The sequence below is a fragment of the Somniosus microcephalus genome, chromosome 22, assembly GCF_052327205.1.
Source record: "Somniosus microcephalus isolate GS21.2 chromosome 22, FLI_Smic_1.0, whole genome shotgun sequence".
NCBI lineage: Eukaryota > Metazoa > Chordata > Chondrichthyes > Squaliformes > Somniosidae > Somniosus > Somniosus microcephalus.
In genome coordinates, this window is record NC_141008.1 from 48,083,641 (window position 1) to 48,108,493 (window position 24,853).

Below are 24,853 nucleotides of genomic sequence, written 5' to 3' on the forward strand. Positions count from 1 at the left end.
GGGAGTGCTGCACTGTCGGAGGGGCAGTACTGAGGGAGCGCTGCACTGTCGGAGGTGCAGTACTGAGGGAGCGCTGCACTGTTGGAGGGGCAGTACTGAGGGGGCGCTGCACTGTCGGAGGTGCCATCTTTGGGATGAGACGTTAAACCGAGGCCCCGTCTGCTCTCTCAGGTAGATGTAAAAGATCCCCTGGCACTATTTCGAAGAAGAGCAGGGGTGTTATCCCCGGTGTTCTGGACAGTATTTATCCCTCAATCAACATTATTAAAAACAGATTATCTGGCCATTATCAAATTGCTGTTTGTGGGAGCTTGCTGCGCACAAATTGGCTGCCGCATTTCCTACATTACAACAGTGACTACACTTCAAGAAGTACTTCATTGGCTGTAAAGCGCTTTGGGACGTCGTGAGGTCATGAAAGGCGCTGGAGAAATACGAGTTCTTTCTTTCACGAAGGCCCACCACCACTTTCTCAGGGCGATTAGGGAATGGGCAGTAAATGCCGGCCTTGCCAGCGACGCCCACAAACCAAGAATGAATTAAAAACAAAAAAAGACAGTAATTAAGATTATCATGAGGGGCAGACTGTTCCTAATTGTTGGATACCTGTGCCGCTCTCGTCTGTATCTTCCTTGCCGCTGTTGAAAAACGGGAGCCGCGGCTTATCCGAGGGAACTATAAACATGATCACCGAGATGAAGATTACTACAGTAGCATCAGTGACGTAACTGAAGAGAGACAAAGGGAAAGAGTTTGAGAGACTGGTCGTTCAGAGTGAAGGGAATGCAAATCATAATGAGAGCGAGAGACTTACTCAACATCGCCTTTGTTGAAGAGGATATTAGCCCAGCCGGATATGAAGCCCGGGTCCCTGGTAAACCACATCAAGACCAACAGGATGAAGAGGACCAGCACCGCAATCTCCGCGAACGTCATGCGGCCCAAGCTCTTCATCTCCTCCTTAATCACCTGGTAGGCGGAAATATCCTTCCTCGACTTTATAGCCCCGCAGCCGAAATTCTCCTTAAAGCTGAGAGAGGTGGCAAGAGACCCAGAACCAGCATTAGTACCGTAAGAACATAAGAAACAGCAGCAGGAGCCGGCCCTTCGGCCCCTCGAGCCTGCTCCGCCATTCAGTAAGATCACAGCTGATCTCCTACCTCAACTTGTCCGCCCTATCCCCATATCCCTTGATTCCCTGAGTGCCCAAGGATCTATCGATCTCAGTCCTGAATATACTCAACGACTGAGCCTCCACAGCCCACTGGGGTAGAGAATTCCAACCACTGCCTGTGGCAGCCAGTTCCACATTCTCACCACTCTCTGTGTAAAGAAATTCCTTCTAAATGCTTTATTTGATCTGTTAGTGACTATGTTATATTTATGTCCTCTTGTTCTAGACTCACCCACAAGTGGAAACAGTTTCTACACTTTTTTTTATTCGTTCATGGGATGTGGGCGTCGCTGGCAAGGCCGGCATTTCTTGCTCATCCCTAATTGCCCTCAAGAAGGTGGTGGTGAGCCGCCGCCTTGAACCGCTGCAGTCCGTGTGGTGAAGGTACTCCAGCCAAGCTGTTCCAGTACAGCTGTAACACTGGCATCTATCCAACAATGTGGAAAACTGCCCAGGTATGTCCTGTCTACAAAAAGCAGGACAAATCCAATCCGGCCAATTACCGCCCCATCAGTCTACTCTCAATCATCAGCAAAGTGATGGAAGCTGTCGTCGACAGTGCGATCAAGCAGCACTTACTCACCAATAACCTGCTCACTGATATCCAGTTTGGGTTCCGCCAAGACCACTCGGCTCCCGACCTCATTACAGCCTTGGACCAAACATGGACAAAAGAGCTGAATTCCAGAGGTGAGGTGAGAGTGACTGCCCTTGACATCAAGGCAGCATTTGACCGAGTGTGGCATCAAGGAGCCCTAGTAAAACTGAAGTCAATGGGAATCGGGGGGAAAACGCTCCACTGGCTGGTGTCATACCTAGCACAAAGGAAGATGGTTGTGGCGGTTGATGGTCAATCATCACAGCCCCAGGACATCGCTGCAGGAGTTCCTCAGGGCAGTGTCCTAGGCCCAACCATCTTCAGCTGCTTCATCAATGATCTTCCTGCCATCATAAGGTCAGAAATGGGGATGTTCACTGATGACTGCACAGTGGTCAGTGCCATTCACAACTCCTCAGATAATGAAGCAGTCCATGCCCGCATGCAGCAAGACCTGGACGACAGTCAGGCTTGGGCTGAAAAGTGGCAGGTAACATTCGCGCCACACAAGTGCAAGGCAATGACTATCTCCAACAAGCGAGAGTGTAACCACTGCCCCTTGACATTCAACGGCATTACCATCGCCGAATCCCCCACCATCAACATCCTGGGGGTCACCATTGACCAGAAACTTAACTGGACCAGCCACATAAATACTGTGGCTACAAGAATAGGTCAGAGGCTAGGTATTCTGCGGCGAGTGTCTCATCTCCTGACTCCCCAAAGCCTTTCCACCATCTACAAGGCACAAGTAAGGAGTGTGATGGAATACTCTCCACTTGCCTGGATGAGTGCAGCTCCAACAACACTCAAGAAGCTTGACACCATCCAGGACAAAGCAGCCCACTTAATTGGCACCCCATCCACCACCTTAAACATTCACTCCCTCCACCACCGGTGTACTGTGGCTGCAGTGTGTACCATCTACAAGATGCACTGCACCAACTCGCCAAGGCTTCTTCGGCAGCACCTCCCAAACCCGCAACCTTTTCCACCTAGAAGGACAAGGGCAGCAGGCACATGGGAACACCACCACCTCCAAGTTCCCCTCCAAGTCACACACCATCCTGACTTGGAAATATAATGGCCGTTCCTTCATCATCGTTGGGTCAAAATCCTGGAACTCCCTCCCTAACAGCACTGTGGGAGCACCTTCACCACACAAACTGCAGGGGTTCAAGAAGGCGGCTCACCACCACCTTCTCAAGGGCAATTAGGGATGGGCAATAAATGCTGGCCTTGCCAGTGATGCCCAGATCCCATGAATGAATAAAAAAAGAAAATTCTATCCACATCTACCCTGTCCAATCCATTCATAATTTTAAAGACCTCTAACGGGTCTGATACTAGTGCCTCTACTGGCTCCTCCCTAATTTCTTTGAGTATCTGAGAGTACAGTCCATCTGAACCTGGGGTCTTGTCCTCCTTAAATTTGGCTCGTTGGTCTAGTGTCTCCTTTCTATCGTAATGGTTGTAACGTCCCTCTTGACTTCTTGTACACTTGTCAGTTCCTCTTTGTTACCTTGCCTCCATTTCACTGAAGAGGATTTCTATTCCATATCCCTGCTATTTCCAGTGAGTTTATCTTGCTCATCCCATAGTGGCCCTATCCCTCTCTTAATTCTCCTTTTGTTATTTATGTACCCATAGAGCACCATTTATTTTTATATCCTTTGATATTTTTTTTCCTATTTCCTCTTTGCCTTCCTAATTGTCTTTTTAACCTCTTGAGATGGCATCTCATTCTTGACTGATAGCAAAATACTTGATAGCAAAAGATAGTCTTGACAAAGGGTTTTGACCCGAAACGTTGACCCTGTTTCTCTCTTCACGGATGTTGCCTGGCCTGCTGAGTTTTCCAGCATTTTCTGTTGTTAATTCTCATTCTTGACTAGTTTGTTCTTATTTTTTAGTGGCAACTTTACTAATCTCTCCTTTAAATATTGCCCACTCTTGTTCCACCTCTTTGCCAATATGCTTCTCCAGTTAACCTTCCTTCACCCCATCCTCATTTCCTCATAGTTGGCTTTTTTCCAATCTATTGCTTCATCTTTGTACTATCTATATCTCCCTCAATCGTTATCTTAAACCTTATTATATTGTGATCGCTATTGTCTAGATGTTCTCCCACACTTATTTCTCTTATCTGCTCAGGTTCATTTCCCATTATTAGGTCTAGCAGAGCTTCCTCCCTTGTTGGGCTTCTTACGTATTGAGTCAGAAAGGAATCTTGTACACGCTGTAAAAACTCCAGCCCCTTTTCCTTCCCTGTCCCTGCCAGTTTATTTGGGAGTACAGGTACACTATCCCTTATCCGAAAGCCTTGGGACCAGCTGAGTTTTGGTTTTCGGAATTTTTCGGATTTCAGAAGGTATTATTATAAGACTGGGAAATTTGTATTTCAGGTTCAGGTCGGGGGTCAGGGGGTCGGGGGGTCCGGGGGGGGGTTGGGGGGTCCGGGGGTCCGGGGGGGGGCGGTGGGGGGGTCGGGGGGGGTCGGTGGGGGGGGTCGAGGGGGGGGTCCAGGGGGAGGGTCAGGGGGGGTTCGGGGGGGGGTCGGGGGGGAGAAAAGAATATCGGACGGGCCGCGGGTCGGGTCGGGTCGGGAGAAAAGAATATCGGACGGGCCGCGGGTCGGGTCGGGTCGGGAGAAAAGAATATCGGACGGGCCGCGGGTCGGGTCGGGTCGGGAGAAAAGAATATCGGACGGGCCGCGGGTCGGGTCGGGTCGGGAGAAAAGAATATCGGACGGGCCGCGGGTCGGGTCAGGTGGGGGGGGGTGAGAAAAGAATATCGGATGGGTCGGGTCGGGTTGGGGGGGGGAGAAAAGAATATCGGACGGGCCGCGGTTCGGTTCGGGTCGGGTCGGGGGGAGAAAAGAATATCGGACAGGCCGCTGTATTGTTGGGTTCACTCTCCCGGTACCTCCTTCACACTGCCTGGCTCGGCCTGCAATCTCCTACCCAGGGGGGAACTCTGCGACCCTCTGCCCTGCTCAGCGTAAGTCGTGCGCCACTCTGGTTATGTGGTGCGCACGACTTACGCTGAACGAAAAAACTTTCGGTTTTTAGAGGTTTTCGGTTTTCGGAAGTTCAGATAAAGGATAGTCTACCTGTAGTTGAAATCCACCATGATAATGATTCTGTGTTTTTTTAAAACTTGTTTCATATATTTACCTACATATTTCTCACTCCACTTCCTTTCCACTATTTGGTGATCTGTACTATACCCCTAATAGTGTGACCAATCCCTTCCAATCCCTTATCACAATCCATATGGAATTTGTTTCACTAGCTTTGTTAGCCATGTCCTGCCGTTGTTATTTCTGATTAACACAGCTGCCCCACCTCCCTTCTTCCTTCCCTATCATTTCTAAATACATTAGGGCCTGCAATATTTAATTGCCAATCCTGTCCTGTCTGCGGCCAAGTTTCCGTTAGCCCCATTACATTTATCTTCTCTCTTCTAATCAATGTCTCCAATTCCCCTGACCTGTTGCTGATGTTCTGCGCATTGCTATAGAGGCACATTAATCTGTTCTTATATTTAATTGCTCCTGATTTATTTTATCAGGTATTTTATTCTAACTTCCTCTAACCTTTAATGTTCCAAGAGTGTTCACGTTATTTTTATTATTTCTTTTTGCACTCTGACCTTTGCTCTCCTCCATTCTTCCCCTTATCTTTAGGTTAGTATTATATCCGCCCAGACCTTCCCCATCCCCTTTACTAGTTTAAAGTCCTTTCTACTGCCCCGTTTAGAAATTCGGTATCGTCCCATTTGGGGCGCAATTATCGGCCGGGCGCAAAGATTAGCGCCTGGCACAAATTATCGCCTCCGACTGCAATCTTGGCTTCTATTGCCTCTGGAGGTGATTGGAGCGGTAAATTAGGCGCCACACACCTCTCTTAAGGCGCTAACGTCGAGGAGCGAGGCGCTACCTCAGAGCGCTGGCGAAGCTCATGTGATGTCAGTTAGCAATGTAACACAGACACACCGGCGCCGGCCAGTTCTTAAAGGGGAGGGTCGATCTTGCTCTCCATCCACAGCCTGCTCATTGCAGTCTTGAATCTCGGCCTGGAGAGACCTGTACATCAAATCTGCTGGAAAGAACAATGGAGGGGCCCAGGGAAAGAGTTCAGAGTACAGCCCCCATAGTCTCTACTAAATCGATACAAGGAAGGTCAAATCAAAAAGAACCTGCAAAGTGCTGCTCAGTAGCCAAAACTCCTTCACACAGCGTTGAATCTCTCCAGAAGTCTCTCTCTCTCTCTCAGAATCTCTCTCTCTCTCAGAAGGCGTTGTGCAAAAATGTCTCCCACAAAGAAAGGCAGGAAGAGGGCGCCTTTAAATAGCGCTCCTCCAGCCCTAGGAGTGTTTGATGGGACAGTGTAGAGGGAGCTTTACTCGGGCGCAGGAGATCGTGGCGGTAGTGTTTAGCGCCGCCGCAAAAACTCTGGTCAATTTCATGAGCAGTGCAAACATTGCCGCGCAATGGCGCTAGTTGCGTTGCGCCCCATTATCACCCTCTTAGGGCGTTAACGGGAGGTGCAAAGCAACTGAATTTTTCACCCTAAGCTTTCAGTTAGCCCCTTGCTGGGTTCCTTTCCACTCTCGGAGCCAATCCGACATTGTTTCTGGCAGATCGACTGGGGGCGGCGGCGTTGCTGTGCACTTATTGCCACATCCCCCAGCTGGTGATAAGCCAGTCCCCGAGGGCCCAAGCCTTCTCACTTAGATAGACCTGCTGCTCACGCTCAACATCCGCTGACCGGTCGGAATTGCGGCTCCCAAGTGTCGACGGTATGCTCGACTGCAGGAGGACAAACCCAGCGTCCGCGCACTTGTGCTTCCCAGCCGAGGGGTCACCGCAGACTGAGCAGGAATGGAGTTCTCCCCTCCCCCACCCCTCACAAGGGTGCTGAGGCCAATTGTAGCCCCTACCGCCACCCTGGCACAGGGTGGGGATGGAACGCGGGATCTTCCTGTTCCTTGCAGCACATACACCAATATTTACCGATACAATGGATCTAACATAGGACCAAAGTTCAATCACAGCACCAAGCCACAGGTTAAGCTGTTGACTGTTGATAAGCAGGATCATCCTCACTACATTCACCCCTCTCGACTCCCAGCTGAGATATAGGCGGTGCATCCAACATACTGTACTCTGAGAGAAAGGCACTAAGAATTTTATTATTATTCTTTGTGACTTTGTCAAGTTCTCAAGGTACAGCACGGGTTAGATACAGAGTAAAGCTCCCTCTACACTGTCCCATCAAACACTCCCAGGGCAGGTACAGCACGGGTTAGATACAGAGTAAAGCTCCCTCTACACTGTCCCATCAAACACTCCAATGGGAAGGTACAGCACGGGTTAGATACAGAGTAAAGCTCCCTCTACACTGTCCCATCAAACACTCCCAGGGCAGGTACAGCACGGGTTAGATACAGAGTAAAGCTCCCTCTACACTGTCCCATCAAACACTCCCAGGGCAGGTACAGCACGGGTTAGATACCGAGTAAAGCTCCCTCTACACTGTCCCATCAAACACTCCCAGGGCAGGTACAGCATGGGTTAGATACAGAGTAAAGCTCCCTCTACACTGTCCCATCAAACACTCCCAGGGCAGGTACAGCACGGGTTAGATACAGAGTAAAGCTCCCTCTACACTATCCCATCAAACACTCCCAGGGCAGGTACAGCACGGGTTAGATACAGAGTAAAGCTCCCTCTACACTGTCCCATCAAACACTCCCAGGGCAGGTACAGCACGGGTTAGATACCGAGTAAAGCTCCCTCTACACTATCCCATTAAACACTCCCAGGGCAGATACAGCACGGGTTAGATACAGAGTAAAGCTCCCTCTACACTGTCCCATCAAGCACTCCCAGGGCAGGTACAGCACGGGTTAGATACAGAGTAAAGCTCCCTCTACACTGTCCCATCAAGCACTCCCAGGGCAGGTACAGCATGGGTTAGATACAGAGTAAAGCTCCCTCTACACTGTCCCATCAAACACTCCCAGGGCAGGTACAGCATGGGTTAGATACAGAGTAAAGCTCCCTCTACACTGTCCCATCAAACACTCCCAGGGCAGGTACAGCATGGGTTAGATACAGAGTAAAGCTCCCTCTACACTGTCCCATCAAACACTCCCAGGGCAGGTACAGCACGGGTTAGATACAGAGTAAAGCTCCCTCTACACTGTCCCATCAAACACTCCCAGGGCAGGTACAGCACGGGTTAGATACAGAGTAAAGCTCCCTCTACACTGTCCCATCAAACACTTCCAGGGCAGGTACAGCACGGGTTAGATACAGAGTAAAGCTCCCTCTACACTGTCCCATTCAACGCCCTTACTTGAATGATGTCTTATGTTGGGAAATTGACCAATGAAACTCCATGGAGGGCGCTCGGGCTCCAATGGAGAGCAGAATTGGGGCTACTTTTCTATCCTGCTATCATCGCCCCTGCTCCCAGAACCTGGCCTATCCCTGGAGACACGGGATTGATGATTGATGTTCCGACCTGGACACGCCAGGTCTCCTTCGGGATCACTGTCCTGGTCGGGACATCATCATTCTAGAACACAGATTGGGTTGGACAATATTCTTAGAGACGTTATCACATGACCTCCCGCCTCCAACCTCACACTGTCTCGCCATTGGTCACCCGGCACGTCCGTCCTCGCAGTGCCCCACCTCCCCACACCAATCGGAAAGCGAACTGACTCTTCATTACCCAATTGAATGATTCTTGGCCGTCAGTCAAACACCCATTTTTTTCCACCACCTCCAATATTTTTATAACTAATAAGACAGAATTTTTAAAATGTGCCTCATGATTTTTCTCCTGGGTGTTGCTCACGGCAGATTAATCTTCAATTCCTGGAGATTCCAGAACAATCCCGGAGGTTTGGTAACCCTCTAAACACATCCCAACAATTTATCCCAGAACTCTACTGGAACTGCGGGATGTAAAAGAAAGACGTCTTCACAAGAGGAGCAATGGTACTTACTTAAATCCCAGATACATAATCTGCAGCCAAATCCATGTCAGGGTCAACATGATTAACATACAGGGAAAAGAAAATCCAAACCAGGTTGCAAAATTGATAATCTCGCCATTGTTTGGGAAGAGTCTGAAAGCAAAGGAACATCAGTGTAAAATAGTTGTGTGGTCTTCATTAATTATAAATAAACCAGACTGATCCCAGTTAACCTGAAGTACCTTTTGTTTCACATAGACATGTGGAGTGATACATTTTAGTCGGACGAATGAGGAGAGGCAATATAAACTAAATGGAAGAATTTTGAAGGGGGTGCAGGAAGAGAGAGACCTGGGGGGGTGTGTACACAAACCTTTGAAGGTGGCAGGACAAGTTGAGAATACTGTTATAAAGCATACAGGATCCTTGGATTTATGAATAGAGGCACAGAGTATCAAAAGCAAGGAAGCTTTGCTAAATCTTTATAAAACACTGGTTAGGCCCCAGCTGGAGTATTGTGTCCAATTCTGGGCACCGCACTTTAGGAAGAATGTCAAGGCCTTGGAGAGGGTGCGGAGGAGATTTACCAAAATGGTACCAGGGATGAGGGACTTCAGTTATGTGGAGAGACTGGAGAAGCTGGGATTGTTCTCCTTAGAGCAGAGAAAGTTAAGGAGAGATTTGATAGAGGTGCTCAAAATCATGAAGGGTTCTGATAGAGTAAATAAGGAGAAACTGTTTCCAGTGGCAGGAGGGTCGGTAACCAGAGGACACAGATTGAAGGTGATTGGCAAAAGAACCAGAGGGGAGACGAGGAAACATTTTTTTTTACACAGCGAGTTTTTGTGATCTAGAATGCGCTGCCTGAAAGGGTGGTAGAAGCAGATTCACTGGTAACTTTTGAAAGAGAATTGGATAAATACTTGAAGGGGAAAAAAATTACAGGGCTATGGAGAAAGAGCAGGGGGGCGTGGGACTAATTGGAGAGCTCTTTCAAAGAGCCGGCACAGGCACGATGGGCTGAATGGCCTCCTGTACTGTGTGATTCTAAGATGTGTTCTATACAGAACTCTCCCTCTGGAGGTTAAATGGTAGAGTGCGTGATAGGGTAGAGTGTACATGGGCTGTGGGAGGAGACTCAATGGGTTGGTAGAGTCCGTGATAGGGGAGAGTGTACATGGGCTGTGGGAGGAGATTCAGTGGGTGGGTAGAGTCCGTGATAGGGGAGAGTGTACATGGGCTGTGGGAGGAGATTCAATGGGTGGGTAGAGTCCGTGATAGGGGAGAGTGTACATGGGCTGTGGGAGGAGATTCAGTGGGTGGGTAGAGTCCGTGATAGGGGAGAGTGTACATGGGCTGTGGGAGGAGATTCAATGGGTGGGTAGAGTCCGTGATAGGGGAGAGTGTCCATGGGCTGTGGGAGGAGATTCAATGGGTGGGTAGAGTCTGTGATAGGGGAGAGTGTCCATGGGCTGTGGGAGGAGATTCAATGGGTGGGTAGAGTCTGTGATCAGGGAGAGTGTACATGGGCTGTGGGAGGAGATTCAATGGGTGGGTAGAGTCCGTGATAGGGGAGAGTGTGCATGGGCTGTGGGAGGAGACTCAATGGGTGGGTAGAGTCCATGATAGGGGAGAGTGTACATGGGCTGTGGGAGGAGATTAAATGTGTGGGTAGAGTCCGTGATAGGGTAGAGTGTACATGGGCTGTGGGAGGAGATTCAGTGGGTGGGTAGAGTCCGTGATAGGGGAGAGTGTACATGGGCTGTGGGAGAAGATTCAGTGGGTGGGTAGAGTCCATGATAGGGGAGAGTGTACATGGGCTGTGGGAGAAGATTCAGTGGGTGGGTAGAGTCCATGATAGGGGAGAGTGTACATGGGCTGTGGGAGGAGATTCAATGTGTGGGTAGAGTCCGTGATAGGGGAGAGTGTACATGGGCTGTGGGAGGAGATTCAATGGGTGGGTAGAGTCCACGATTGGGTGAGGTAGGGTAGGGAGGAGGAGGCCTTGATAACTCAAGGCATAATCTAAGTAGGAGGGACAAATCCATGGAGGGAATTGTCGACAAGGGCAAGGATTTCAATGTTGATGTGTTGGGGGATGGAAAGCCGATTAAGGTTCGTAAGGTCAGGGGTGAAGGAGAGGTTAATAGAACAAAGGTGGTGGAATTTTGGATGGACACCGAGTCAATGTTATACCAATGAGGCATCTGCGATGGACTGCAGATACTCACTCATCCAACTGTCCCTTCATGATGAGGTTTGGACTGGTGCCAGTGAGAGTGGCCGTACCCCCGATACTTGCTGCGTAGCACACACTCAGACTCATTCCTTTGGACAGCTTCAGATGTTGCTGTAATCTAATGTTGTCTTCCTCCTCTATGGTGGTACTGTCTTCTGCGACATGAACCTGTCCATTACCTAAAAAAAATCCATCAGAAACTTACATTTGAAGCAAAGTCGGTTATCTTATTCTTTGCAACATTATCAGTGAACTGGTTTTGGCCAGAGATCACGCCAAACACAGGTACAGCACGGGGTTAGATACAGAGTAAAGCTCCCTCTACACTGTCCCATCAAACACTCCTAGGGCAGGTACAGCACGGGTTAGATACAGAGTAAAGCTCCCTCTACACTGTCCCATCAAACACTCCCAGGGCAGGTACAGCACGGGGTTAGATACAGAGTAAAGCTCCCTCTACACTGTCCTATCAAACACTCCCAGGGCAGGTACAGCACGGGGTTAGATACAGAGTAAAGCTCCCTGTACACTGTCCCATCAAACACTCCCAGGGTAGGTACAGCACAGGGTTAGATACAGAGTAAAGCTCCCTCTACACTGTCCCATCAAACACTCCCAGGGCAGGTACAGCACGGGTTAGATACAGAGTAAAGCTCCCTCTACACTGTCCCATCAAACACTCCCAGGGCAGGTACAGCACGGGTTAGATACAGAGTAAAGCTCCCTCTACACTGTCCCATCAAACACTCCCAGGGCAGGTACAGCACGGGTTAGATACAGTGTAAAGCTCCCTGTACACTGTCCCATCAAACACTCCCAGGGTAGGTACAGCACGGGGTTAGATACAGAGTAAAGCTCCCTGTACACTGTCCCATCAAACACTCCCAGGGTAGGTACAGCACGGGGTTAGATACAGAGTAAAGCTCCCTGTACACTGTCCCATCAAACACTCCCAGTGTAGGTACAGCACGGGGTTAGATACAGAGTAAAGCTCCCTCTACATTTACAAGGTAGAGGTGGAATTACCGCAGGGAGTCCAGGGCATGGTGACCAGTCTGATTCCTGAACTCAGTGGGCTGGGCTATGAGGATAATTTTCTACCTGGGGCTTCATTCTCCAGAGAAAGGAAAGTGGATGAAGGCCTTTAAGAGTTTGATGGCTATGGGAAGTTTGGATCGGGGCGTGTTCTACTGTTGAACACAGGCTGTGAGAACTAGAGGTCATCATTTAAAGTTAAGGGTATCAAGAGAAATTAGAAAATTTAATCAACATTTCTTTCCAGTATGAGTGTGATAGAATTGTGGAAAAAATGATCCATGGTGGGGAAGCCATGGTAGGGTTCAAAAAAGAATGGGGTGAATTCCTGTTATGAAATGGAGGTACAGGGCTATTAGCTCCAGACTCACATGGAAGGGAACTGATTGGAGGTTTGGAAGTGTAGTTTAAATGGGTCAATGGTTTTCTGCCAAAAACACTAGCTCGCTGACCTACATTGGCTCCCGGTTAAGCAACGCCTCAATTTTAAAATTCTCATCCTTGTTTCAAATCCCTCCATGGCCCTCGTCCCTCCCTATCTCTGTAATCTCCTCCAGCCCGACAACCCCCCGGGATCTCTGCGCTCCTCCAATTCTGGCCTCTTGCGCATTCCCGATTTGAATCGTTCCACCACTGGCGGCCGTGTCTTCAGCTGCCTGGGCCCTAAGCTCGGGAATTCCCTCCCTAAACCTCTCCGCCTCTCTCTCCTCCTTAAAACCTCCCTCTTTGACCAAGCTTGTTGTCATTTGCCCGAATATCTCCTTATGTGGCTCGGTGTCAATTTTGTTTGATAATCGCTCCTGTGAAGCACCTTGGGACGTTTTACTACATTAAAGGCGCTGTATAAATACAAGTTGTTGTTGTTGTGGAGACCACAATACAAACAGGTGGTGACATTTTATATTGAGACCTGAAGTTGTTACCAATGAGAGTGAATGGGAAGGGGATGGGTCCATTGGGATTCTGTACAATGGGAGTGAATGGGAAGGGGATGGGTCCATTGGGATTCTGTACAATGGGAGTGAATGGGAAGGGGATGGGTCCATTGGGATTCTGTACAATGAGAGTGAATGGGAAGGGGATGGGTCCATTGGGTTCTATACAATGGGAGTGAATGGGAAGGGGATGGGTCCATTGGGATTCTGTACAATGAGAGTGAATGGGAAGGGGATGGGTCCATTGGGTTCTATACAATGGGAGTGAATGGGAAGGGGATGGGTCCATTGGGATTCTGTACGATGGGAGTGAATGGGAAGGGGGTGGGTCCATTGGGTTCTATACAATGGGAGTGAATGGGAAGGGGATGGGTCCATTGGGATTCTGTACGATGGGAGTGAATGGGAAGGGGGTGGGTCCATTGGGTTCTATACAATGGGAGTGAATGGGAAGGGGATGGGTCCATTGGGATTGTGTACGATGGGAGTGAATGGGAAGGGGGTGGGTCCATTGGGTTCTATACAATGGGAGTGAATGGGAAGGGGATGGGTCCATTGGGATTGTGTACGATGGGAGTGAATGGGAAGGGGGTGGGTCCATTGGGTTCTATACAATGGGAGTGAATGGGAAGGGGATGGGTCCATTGGGATTCTGTACAATGGGAGTGAATGGGAAGGGGATGGGTCCATTGGGATTCTGTACAATGGGAGTGAATGGGAAGGGGATGGGTCCATTGGGATTCTGTACAATGGGAGTGAATGGGAAGGGGATGGGTCCATTGGGATTCTATACAATGGGAGTGAATGGGAAGGGGGTGGGTCCATTGGAATTCTATACAATGGGAGTGAATGGGAAGGGGTTGGGTCCATTGGGATTCTATACAATGGGAGTGAATGGGAAGGGGATGGATCCATTGGGATTGTGTACAGTGTGAGTGAATGGGAAGAGGTTGGGTCCATTGGGATTGTGTACAATGAGAGTGAATTGGAAGAGGTTGGGTCCATTGGGATTCTATGCAATGAATGGAAGGGGATTTGGTCCTTTGGGATTCTATGCAATGAATGGAAGGGGATTTGGTCAATTGCGATCCTATGCAATGAATGGAAGGGGATTTGGTCCTTTGGGATTCTATGCAATGAATGGAAGGGGATTTGGTCCTTTGGGATTCTATGCAATGAATGGAAGGGGATTTGGTCCTTTGGGATTCTATGCAATGAATGGAAGGGGATTTGGTCAATTGGGATTCTATGCAATGAATGGAAGGGGATTTGGTCAATTGATATCCTCTTAAATCAAATATGTGCTCATCCAGAGAAAGCTGGTCAGTTAATTACATTTTAAAAATCTGGAATGAAAAGCTAGTATCAGTAATGGTGACCATAAAACTACTGGATTGTCGTAAACACCCATCTGGTTCACTAATGTCCTTTAGGGAAGAAAATCTGCCGTCCTTACCCGGTCTGGCCTATATGTGACTCCAGACCCACAGCAGTGTGGTTGACTCTTAACTGCCCTCTGAAATGGCCTAGCGAGTCACTCAGTTGTATCAAACTGGAGGTGCAGGAACAGAGAGACCTGGGGGTATATGTGCACAAATCGTTGAAGGTGGCAGGGCAGGTTGAGAAAGGGGTTCAAAAAAACATACGGGACCCTGGGCTTCATGAATAGAGGTGTAGAGTACAAAAGTATGGAAATAATGATGAACCTGTATAAAACACTGATTCGGCCCCAACTGGAGTATTGTGTCCAATTCTGGGCTCCGCACTTTAGGAAGGATGTGAAGGCCTTAGAGAGGGTGCAGAGGAGATTTACAAGAATGGTTCCAGGGATGAGGGACTTCAGTTACGTGGATAGACTGGACAAGCTGTTCTCCTTGGAGCTGAGAAAGTTGAGAGGAGATTTGATAGAGGTGTTCAAAATCATGAGGGGTCTGGACAGAGTAGATAGAGAGAAACTGTTCCCATTGGCAGAAGGGTCGAGAACCAGCGGACACAGATTTAAGGTGGTTGGCAGAAGAACCAAAGGTGACATGAGGAAAAACTTTTTTATGGTCCCTAGTTTTGGATTCCCCCACAAGTGGAAACATTCTCTCCACATCTACCCTGTCCACCCCATTCATCATTTTAAAGACCTCCATCAGGTCTCCTCTAAGTCTTCTCTGTTTTAAAGAAAAAAGCCTCAATATGTTCAATCTTTCTCGATAGCTGTAATCTCTCGCTTCTGGTGCTATCCTTGTAAATGTGTTTTGCACTTTCTCCAATGTCTCTATATCCTCTTTATAGTATAGAGACCAGAACTGTGCCCAGTACTCCAAGTGCAGCCTGACCGGGGTCCTATACAAGTTTAACATAACTTCACTGCTTTTGTATTCTAAACCCCCAGGAATAAATCCCAGTGCTATGTTAGCATTTTTAATATGGAAACTAAAAACAAAATATTGAAAAGCCTGTTAAACTGATGACTCTTTCTTACATTGATCAGCTGTGCCGTTCTTCTCTTGTTCTAAACCGTTTGGTTGCTTGACCTTCTCTGTGTCGAAGGTGGTGCTGTAGAAACTCTCAGGCAGCATATCAGTGTCATGGGAATCGATGATCACTTTATCTTCTGACTTCGCTGTGTCCTGCTGCTCAAGTTCCGCCGCCTGATTTTCGTAGATATCATCAAGCTCCAGGTGGTCGGTCTCTGCTTTGTTGAGCTGGTCTAACACGGCCTGGGCGATGGGCACCATCATGGCAGTGGTGGCCGTGTTACTGATCCACATCGAGAGGAAAGCGGTCACGCTCATGAACCCCAACATTAACCTGGAAAGGAAGATCCCACCATAATGCACTTTGGCTCCTGGTCCCGCAACACTTTGATTTTAAAATTCTCATCCTTGTTTTCAAATCTCTCCATGGCCCTCGCCCCCTCCCTATCTCTGTAACCTCCTCCAGCCCCACAATCCTCCAAGATCTCTGCGCTCCTCCAATTCTGCCCTCTTGAGCATCCCCCGATTTCCATCGCTCCACCACTGGCAGCCGTGCCTTCAGCTGCCTGGGCCCTAAGCTCTGGAATTCCGTCCCTAAACCTCTCCGCCTCTCTCTCCTCCTTTAAGACACTCCTTAAAACCTCCCTCTTTGACCAAGCTTTTGGTCGCCTGTCCTGATATCTCCTTCTGTGGCTCGGTGTCAAATTTTGTTTGATAAACGCTCCTGTGAAGCACCTCAGGACGTTTTACTACATTGAAAACGCTGTAGAAATAACCGGCACCTAATCCGGCAATCTCTCTTAACCGGCAAAATTCAGGAGTAGGTTCAGGTAAGTTTTATTATACATTAGTGGCCGTGTAACCGGGGTTCCTGGATCTGTGGCCATGTAACCGGGATTCCTGGATCTGTGGCCATGTAACCGTGGTTCCTGGATCTGTGGCCATGTAACCGGGATTCCTGGATCTGTGGCCATGTAACCGGGATTCCTGGATCTGTGGCCATGTAACCGGGGTTCCTGGATCTGTGGCCATGTAACCGGGATTCCTGGATCTGTGGCCATGTAACCGGGATTCCTGGATCTGTGGCCATGTAACCGGGGTTCCTGGATCTGTGGCCATGTAACCGGGGTTCCTGGATCTGTGGCCATGTAACCGGGATTCCTGGATCTGTGGCCATGTAACCGGGGTTCCTGCACAAGTGCCGTGTACGGGGCTCCTGCACCTGTGGCTGTGTGCGGGGCTCTCGTACCTTGGTAAGTATACCTCTCTGTAATCCGGACTTTTTGATCAACCGGCACCAATCCGGTCCCGTCGGTGCCGGATAAAAAAGAGTTTCCTGTATGTCTTTAATGAAAGCTCTTTAAATAGAATTGGAAGTCTATTCTTTTGGGCTGATCCAATATTTGTAACTTGGCTTTCGAACCACCTGAGCTCTTGGAACTCAAGTCCCAAATCAATTCTTCATTTACTCTCAACATTTATTCTTAATGCACACGTTTGGCTGTCAAGCACTTTGGGAGGTCCTGGGGACGTAAGAAGATGCTACATAAATGCAAGTTTTTTCTTTGCTAGACTGAAAGACTGAACGGGCTGGGGCTCTTTTCACTCGAAAAGAGAAGGCTGAAGGGTGACCTGATGGAGGTCTTTAAAATTATGAAGGGGTTCGACAGGGTCGACGTGGAGAAGATGTTTCCAACTGTGGGGGAGACCAGAATTAGGGGCCATCAATATAAGATAGTCACTAATAAACCCTACAGGGAATTCAAGTGACTAAAGCGAGCACAACAGCCCCCCACCCCACCTCCTGACAGTAAACCAATCAATAATGGAGCCTTACCGAGCCGGCTTGACTCCAACAATGAGCAGCACCCTCAGCGCGATGCGTTTGTGAAGGTTCCAGTGCTCCACTGCTATTGCCACCATCAACCCACCAATAAGCAGCATGTTGGTGTCCTTCAGATACTGCATGCACACCTGGAACAGAAAGCTCACAGCGGTAGAACATCACAGTGACACAGTATGATTGTGGGTGCACATGCGTGCGTTTGTGTATGTGCATGTTTGTATGCATGTGCGCGCGCGCGTGTGTTGGTACACGTGTGTCTGTCTAGGTGTGTGCATGTGTATTACTGTGCACGTGTGTTTGTGTGCGTGCATGTGTGTTACTGTGCACGTGTGTTTGTGTGCGTGCATGTGTTACTGTGCACATGTGTTTGTGTGCGTGCATGTCTGTGTTATCCACTTATTGAAACCAGCATCTCTCCACAGCCGAGAAATGGTGCTATTATTGGACGAATACTTGGTGCTCTTGTCTCTCATTCTGTTGGTTTAGCGGAGGTGCTAATCCTGCGTGTTAAAATAGTGAACAGAGAAATGGTGAGCGAATGGGTTAAGCATTCATCCACTAATACAGTCATTGCTAAGCTGATATTTAGAAAGCAATAACATAAGAACATGAGACAATAATTATATTACTTTATTACCAGTTGATTGAAGGGAAAATATTTCCACAACTGAATCACCTTCAGGGAATGGTGTCCTACGGTTTCATCTAAGGTGTCAGCCGTGGCTCAGATTCTCGCCTCTGAGTCAGAAGGTTGTGGGTCCGAGCCCCACTCCAGAGACTTGAGCCCATAATCCAAGCCGACACTCCAGTGCAGTACTGAGGGAGCGCCGCACTGTCGGAGGGGCGGTACTGAGGGAGCGCTGCACTGTCGGAGGGGCAGTACTGAGGGAGCGCCGCACTGTCGGAGGGGCAGTACTGAGGGAGTGCTGCACTGTCGGAGGGACAGTACTGAGGGAGCGCTGCACTGTCGGAGGGGCAGTACTGAGGGAGCGCCGCACAGTCGGAGGGGCAGTACTGAGGGAGCACTGCACTGTCGGAGGGACAGTACTGAGGGGGCACTGCACTGTCGGAGGGGCAGTACTGAGGGAGCGCCGCACTGTCGGAGGGGCGGTACTGAGGGAGCGCTGCACTGTCGGAGGGGCAGTACTGGAAGAGCAAGGTAGTTCTCACCAGTGCCCTGGCCAATATTTATCCCTAAAACAACATCACTAAAACTAATTATCTGAGTTTCTGGTCAGTGGTAACCCCCCAGGATGTTGATGGTGGGGGATTCGACGATGGTAATGCCATTGAATGTCAAGGGGCGGTGGTTAGACTCTCGCTTGTTGGAGATAGTCATTGCCTGGTCCTTGTGTGGTACGGATATTACCTGCCACTTATCAGCCAAAGCCTGAATGTTGTCCAGGTCTTGTTGCATGCGGGCATGGACTGCTTCATTATCTGAGGAGTTGCAAATGGCACTGAACACTGTGCAATCATCAGCAAACATCCTCACTTCTGACCTTATGAAGGAGGGGAGGTCATTGATGAAGCAGCTGAAGATGGTTGGGCCTAGGACACTGCCCTGAGGAACTCCTGCAGCAATGTCCTGGGGCTAAGAACCATTAAAGTTACGGTACAGTGGCAGGATCGGAAATTTCCAGCCCTCCCTTACCGCAAATTCAAACCAAGGATCCGTAATTTCCATTAAAACCGGAATCCAGCAATAGTCAGTCAACACAGACCCCACCCCTCCCCTCTGACCCACCCCGGCACTGACCGTTAGACCTCTAGCACTGCCCCACTCACTCTTCACTTCATTTGTGTAAAAGAGGAATGTTGGCCTCCACATCTCGGCAACTTACCTCCGATGATTGCATGATTCCAAACATCGGGAAAAGTAGAACAGGGATCAGGGCAGTGACGGCAAGTGGTAGAGCTTCTGTGCACCAGTACGTGGCCATGAGTATGATTGTGAAGCCACAGCCAGCTTCCTGGAACAAGAAGAAGGGAAGCACTCAGCAACACTGTCTGCTTTTAGAATTGTACAGCACCGAAGGAGGCCATTTGGCCCATCATACTCTTTGAAAGAGCTCTCCAATTAGTCCCACTCCCCCTGCTCTTTCCCCCACAGCTCTGAAAATTTTTCCTCTTCAAGTATTTCTCCAATTCCCTTTTGAAAGTTACTATTGAATCTGCTTCCACCGCCCTTTCAGGCAGCGCATTCCAGATCACAAAAACTCGCTGTGTAAAAACATTCTCCTCATCTCCTCCTCTGGATTTTTCTCCAGTCTCTCCGCTTAACTGAAGTCCCACATTCCTGTAAATATCACTCTGGTATATCTTATCTGGAATCCTCTCCTGGGTTCTTTTGCCAATCACCTTAAATCTGTGTCCTCTGGTTACCGACCCTCCTGCCACTGGAAACAGTTTCTCCTTATTTACTCTATCAGAACCCTTCATGATTTTGAGCACCTCTATCAAATCTCTCCTTAACTTTCTCTGCTCTAAGGAGAACAATCCCAGCTTCTCCAGTCTCTCCACATAACTGAAGTCCCTCATCCCTGGTACCATTCTGGTAAATCTCCTCTGCACCCTCTCCAAGGCCTTCACATCCTCCCTAAAGTGCGGTGCCCAGAATTGGACACAATACTCCAGCTGAGGCCTAACCAGTGATTTATAAAGGTTTAGCATAACTTCCTTGCTTCTGTACTCTATGCCTCTACTAATAAAGTCCAGGATCCCGAGGCTCTTTTAACAGCCTTCTCAACTTGTCCTGCCACCTTCAAAGATTTGTGTACATTCACCCCCAGGCCTCGCTGTTCCTGCACCCCCTTTAACATAGGATTCATTAGTGAAATCATCTTGGAATTAGAGGGTTTGTAGGGAATAATATAAATACTACACACTATAACATATACAATGTAGTATAATCTCTAATATACTATAATATCTCTAATATACTATAATATCTTGGAACTGGTTGGCAGACAGAAAGCAAAGAGTTGGAATAAACGGGTCTTTTTCCGAGTGGCAGGCAGTGACTATTGGGGTACCGCAAGGATCGGTCCTTGGACCCCAGCTATTCACAATATATATTAATGATCTAGACGAAGGAACTAGATGTAATATCTCCAAGTTTGCAGACGACTCAAAGCTGGGTGGGCGTGCGTGCTGTGAGGAGGATGCCGAGAGACTCCAGTATGATTTGGACAGGTTGGGTGATTGGGCAGAAGCATGGCAGATGCAGTATAATGTGGATAAATGCGAGGTTATCCACTTTGGTGGCAAAAACAGGAAGGCCGATTATTATCTGAACAGCAATAGATTGGGAGAAGGGGAAGTGCAACGAGACCTGGGTGTCCTTGTGCACCAGTCGCTGAAGGTAAGCATGCAGGTGCAGCAGGCGGTTAAGAAGGCAAATGGTATGTTGGCCTTCATTGCGAGAGGGTTTGAGTACAGGAACAAGGATGTCTTGCTGCAGTTGTACAGGGACTTGGTGAGACCACATCTTGAGTATTGTGTGCAGTTTTGGTCGCCTTATCTGAGGAAGGATGTTCTTGCCATGGAGGGAGTGCAGCGAAGATTCAACAGACTGATACCTGGGATGGCAGGACTGTCATAATGAGGAGAGATTGGGTCGATTGGGCTTGTACTCACTGGAGTTTAGAAGAATGAGAGGGGATCTCATTGAAACTTATAAAATTCTAACAGGACTAAACAGACTAGATGCAGGAAGGATGTTCCCGATGGCCGGGGAGTCCAGAACCAGGGGTCACAGTCTAAGGATAAGGGGTAAGCCATGTAATGATATCAGCAAATAGAGATGGTATTTGCCTGTTCGATTATGATGCCTTAACAGCATGTTTGCATGTATTGATTGCTTGTGCCTGACCAGCAGAGGGCATGTGACCGAGACAAGCAAGGCAGTGGAGTTTAGTTTCAGTTTAGTTCTAGATGCATCACAAGCATCGTGTCTCCTGTAAAGCTGTATAAAGAGTTGAACAGACGTTAGATTAAAAGACATTGGCCTAGAAATTGAGTGGGCTTAGCGCCCATTTTGCGGCGCTAGAGGGCATTGCGCTGGACTTACAGCCGGTTTTGAAATTGACTAGGGCCCAACATCGGCGTTACACCGGTAGCGCTGCGCCGGCACCGATGACGTCATCGGTGTGCGCAGCGTCCCGGTTGCCGTGGTGACGGGCCCCAGCGCCGAAATTCAGTTGCGGCCGCCTCGCCCGTGGCAGCCGCAACTAAGACTCTGGCAACAGAGTCTTGCACGACTTTGCGCCGGCGCATAAAGGTGGAGCGGCGGCCGGCCGCTTTCCCGCCGGCCGCCTGCCCGCACCTCCCTCCCCGGACTCCCCCACCACCCCCCCGCGGAACAGATGCTTCTCGGCTGCGAGCCCGGCACTTCCCCGAGGTGCCGGGCTCATTTTTGTGGCAATTTAACCGGCCAGCGGGCGGGTGCAGGCAGCTCCTCCTTAACTGAAGGAGGAGGCCTGCACTTCCCGAGCCTGCCGCACCGCATCGGGCGCCGCAGCGCCGGAATAGCGCCGCAATGCGGCGCGTAGCGCCAGTTTTCAGGCGCAAACAGCCTTCAGTAGCGCCGGCAGCCGTTTGGGCGCGGCGCTACTGAATTTTTGGCGCGCACAGCGCGACTTAGCACCGGCGCTAAATTTCCGGCATTAAGCCCCGGCGCAGCGCAAACTCAATTTCTAGGCCATTCTCTTTCATAAATGTCTCGTCATTGAACCCACAAAGAAATCAATACATGGTGTCAGAAGTGATTGAAAGAGATGAAGAGAAAAAATCTGAAGTTAAATCAGCTCTCCACAAATTAGCAAGCCAAAAGAGAACATCATTGCTTACCATTGGAGAATAGCTAACAAAGTGAAAAATGGAAGATTTACTCCCACCGGCGACGCTTCAGTTGACAGGTAATGTGGCTGAAAATTGGAGGAGATTCAAACAACGTGTAGAGTTGTATTTAGCGGCAATCGGAGCTGACGAGAAAAATGATAATAAGAAATCGTCAGTGTTCTTACATGTCGTGGGTGATGAAGCGCTGGAGGTGTATAATAACTTCACATTCGCTGCTGATGGAGACAAAATGAAGCTAGATAAAATAATGGAACAGTTTGAGGCCTACTGCATACCTAAACGTAACGTGACGTTTGAGAGGCACAGATTTTTCACATGTGTTCAGAAAACGGGTGAGACTATTGATCAGTATGTGACTGAACTGAGAAACCGAAGCAAAACATGTGAATTTGGGGGACTGACAGACTCGCTGATAAAAGACAGACTGGTGTGTGGTATTCCGAATAATGGTCTAAGGGAAAGACTGCTAAGAGAGCAAGATCTAGACCTGGGAAAAGCCATAGCACTGTGTAGGGCTACAGAGACTGTGAAGTTGCAGGCAAAGGAGCTGTTCAGTGACAATAGCTGCAACGTGGATGCAGTGAGAATGAACGGACATAAACCGTTTAACAAAAAGAGCGCCAATGTGAAAAAAGAGGCGTGGCCAGCGAACGAAAATGAAAGGGACAATCGAAAGACATGTAGTCGATGCGGTACACAGCATCCACCAAAAAAGTGTCCAGCATATGGTAAAACATGCAATAGTTGCAACAAAAACAACCATTATGCCCGTTGCTGCAAGAACCAAGTGCAACAAAGCAAGGTCCATGCAGTAGATGAAAGCGACATAGAGGAGTTCTATGCAGATGTTGTGTCTGAAAACAAAAAAGAAGAAAGAGACTGGATGTTGACACTAAAAGTGAATGACATACACATTCCATTTAAATTGGATACTGGAGCACAAGTTAATGTGATATCAGAGACTGATTTTAAGAAAATTAGACCCAGACCAAAGATACATGGAATAAAAGTGAAAGTGACAGGATACTCAGGTACTGAAATACCAGTGAAAGGAAGATGCATTGTCAAAGTGACACACAAGGACAGAGAGCACACGCTAGCATTAATCGTGGTGCCAAAGGATGTGCAAGCCATACTAGGTTTAAAAGCCTGTGAGAGACTGAACCTGGTAAAGAGAGTCCTCGTTGTGGAAAGCGAAGGAGAGACAGTCTATGATGAACTGAATGTTGCGTACACACCGGGTAAGCTGAGGTATACAGCAGACACGTTGTCCAGAGCTGTTGACCCAGGAGAGCCCGCAAACACAGTGAAAAGACTGAAGTACAAGGCAAAAGACAGTGGAACTGACTTCTACCAAAGCATGCTTGTATACCGCACAACGCCGCTCGAGTGTGGTATGTCACCAGCCCAACTCCTGATGGGACGTCAGCTAAGGTCAAACCTACCCATCCCGGAGAACCTCCTGAAAACAAAAGAGGGGGAGAAAGTGAGGAAGTTCAAAGAACAACAGAAAGAAAAGCAAAAGTACTACTATGACAGAGGAACACAAAACCTACCTGAACTCCACACTGGTGACCAAGTAAGGTTGAAAGACAAAACAAACACATGGACTCAGAAGGGAACTGTCCTGAGTGAAGTTCAACCAAGATCATACACCATTCAGACAGATGAGGGTGCTGTTCTGAGAAGAAATCATCGAGATCTTCTCATGGGACCAGCCACAGCAGGTCAAGAGACTGATACTGTTGAACAACCTGATCACACAGCTGAGAACACATCATCTGAGGCAACAACTCAGATTCAAGGACAATCAATCAGAAAATCCTCAAGACACATGAAGCCTCCTGAGAGACTCATTGAGCAAATTTAAGGACTATTGTTATAGAAGGAAGTAATGTTATCTTATTCTTTCTTCAAGTTCTAGTGCATTGACATATTTCATGTGAACACACAAAGCAAGGTTAAAAAACCTTGATCATGATAATGATAATGTAAGTTCATTAAGTGTTACAGTTAAAATGCAGATTAATACAAAGAAAACATGTTGTTAGTTAAAAGTAAATTACTTTTGTTTTAAGAAAAGGAGATGTAATGATATCAGCAAATAGAGATGGTATTTGCCTGTTCGATTATGATGCCTTAACAGCATGTTTGCATGTATTGATTGCTTGTGCCTGACCAGCAGAGGGCATGTGACCGAGACAAGCAAGGCAGTGGAGTTTAGTTTCAGTTTAGTTCTAGATGCATCACAAGCATCGTGTCTCCTGTAAAGCTGTATAAAGAGTTGAACAGACTTTAGATTAAAAGACATTCTCTTTCATAAATGTCTCGTCATTGAACCCACAAAGAAATCAATACAAGCCATTTAGGACAGAGATGAAGAGGAATTTCTTCACCCAGAGAGTGGTGAACCTGTGGAGTTCTCTACCACAGAAGGCAATTGAGGCTAATTCATTAAATATATTCAAGAAGGAGTTAGATATATTTCTTAAGGCTAAAGGATTCATGGGATATGGGGAGAAGGCAGGAACGGGGTACTGAGTTTGGATGATCAGCCATGATATCATTGAATGGCGGAGCAGGCTCGAGGGGCCGAATGGCCTACTCCTGCTCCTATCTTCTATGTTTCTATGTCTATGTTTCTATATCTCTAATATACTATAATGATGTAGATAACAAGGCCATAAAAAGCAAACCAAGCA

General features: G+C 48.3%; 1 protein-coding gene across 2 annotated transcripts in view; it reads right to left on the bottom strand.

Annotated features, from left to right (window-relative positions):
• The window catches only part of LOC147102272 (Na(+)/citrate cotransporter-like), a 65,407-nt gene that overhangs the window by 13,340 nt on the left and 27,214 nt on the right, over positions 1-24,853 (bottom strand). For both annotated transcript variants that reach the window (XM_085964660.1, XM_085964661.1), the window contains exons 2-8: positions 19,133-19,261; positions 17,280-17,416; positions 15,448-15,776; positions 10,997-11,183; positions 8,796-8,918; positions 815-1,030; positions 607-728 (exon numbers count right to left, since the gene is read on the bottom strand). In XM_085964660.1, coding sequence (XP_085820786.1) covers positions 607-728; positions 815-1,030; positions 8,796-8,918; positions 10,997-11,183; positions 15,448-15,776; positions 17,280-17,416; positions 19,133-19,261 — 1,243 coding nt within the window. The remainder of the gene's footprint in view (positions 1-606; positions 729-814; positions 1,031-8,795; positions 8,919-10,996; positions 11,184-15,447; positions 15,777-17,279; positions 17,417-19,132; positions 19,262-24,853) is intronic.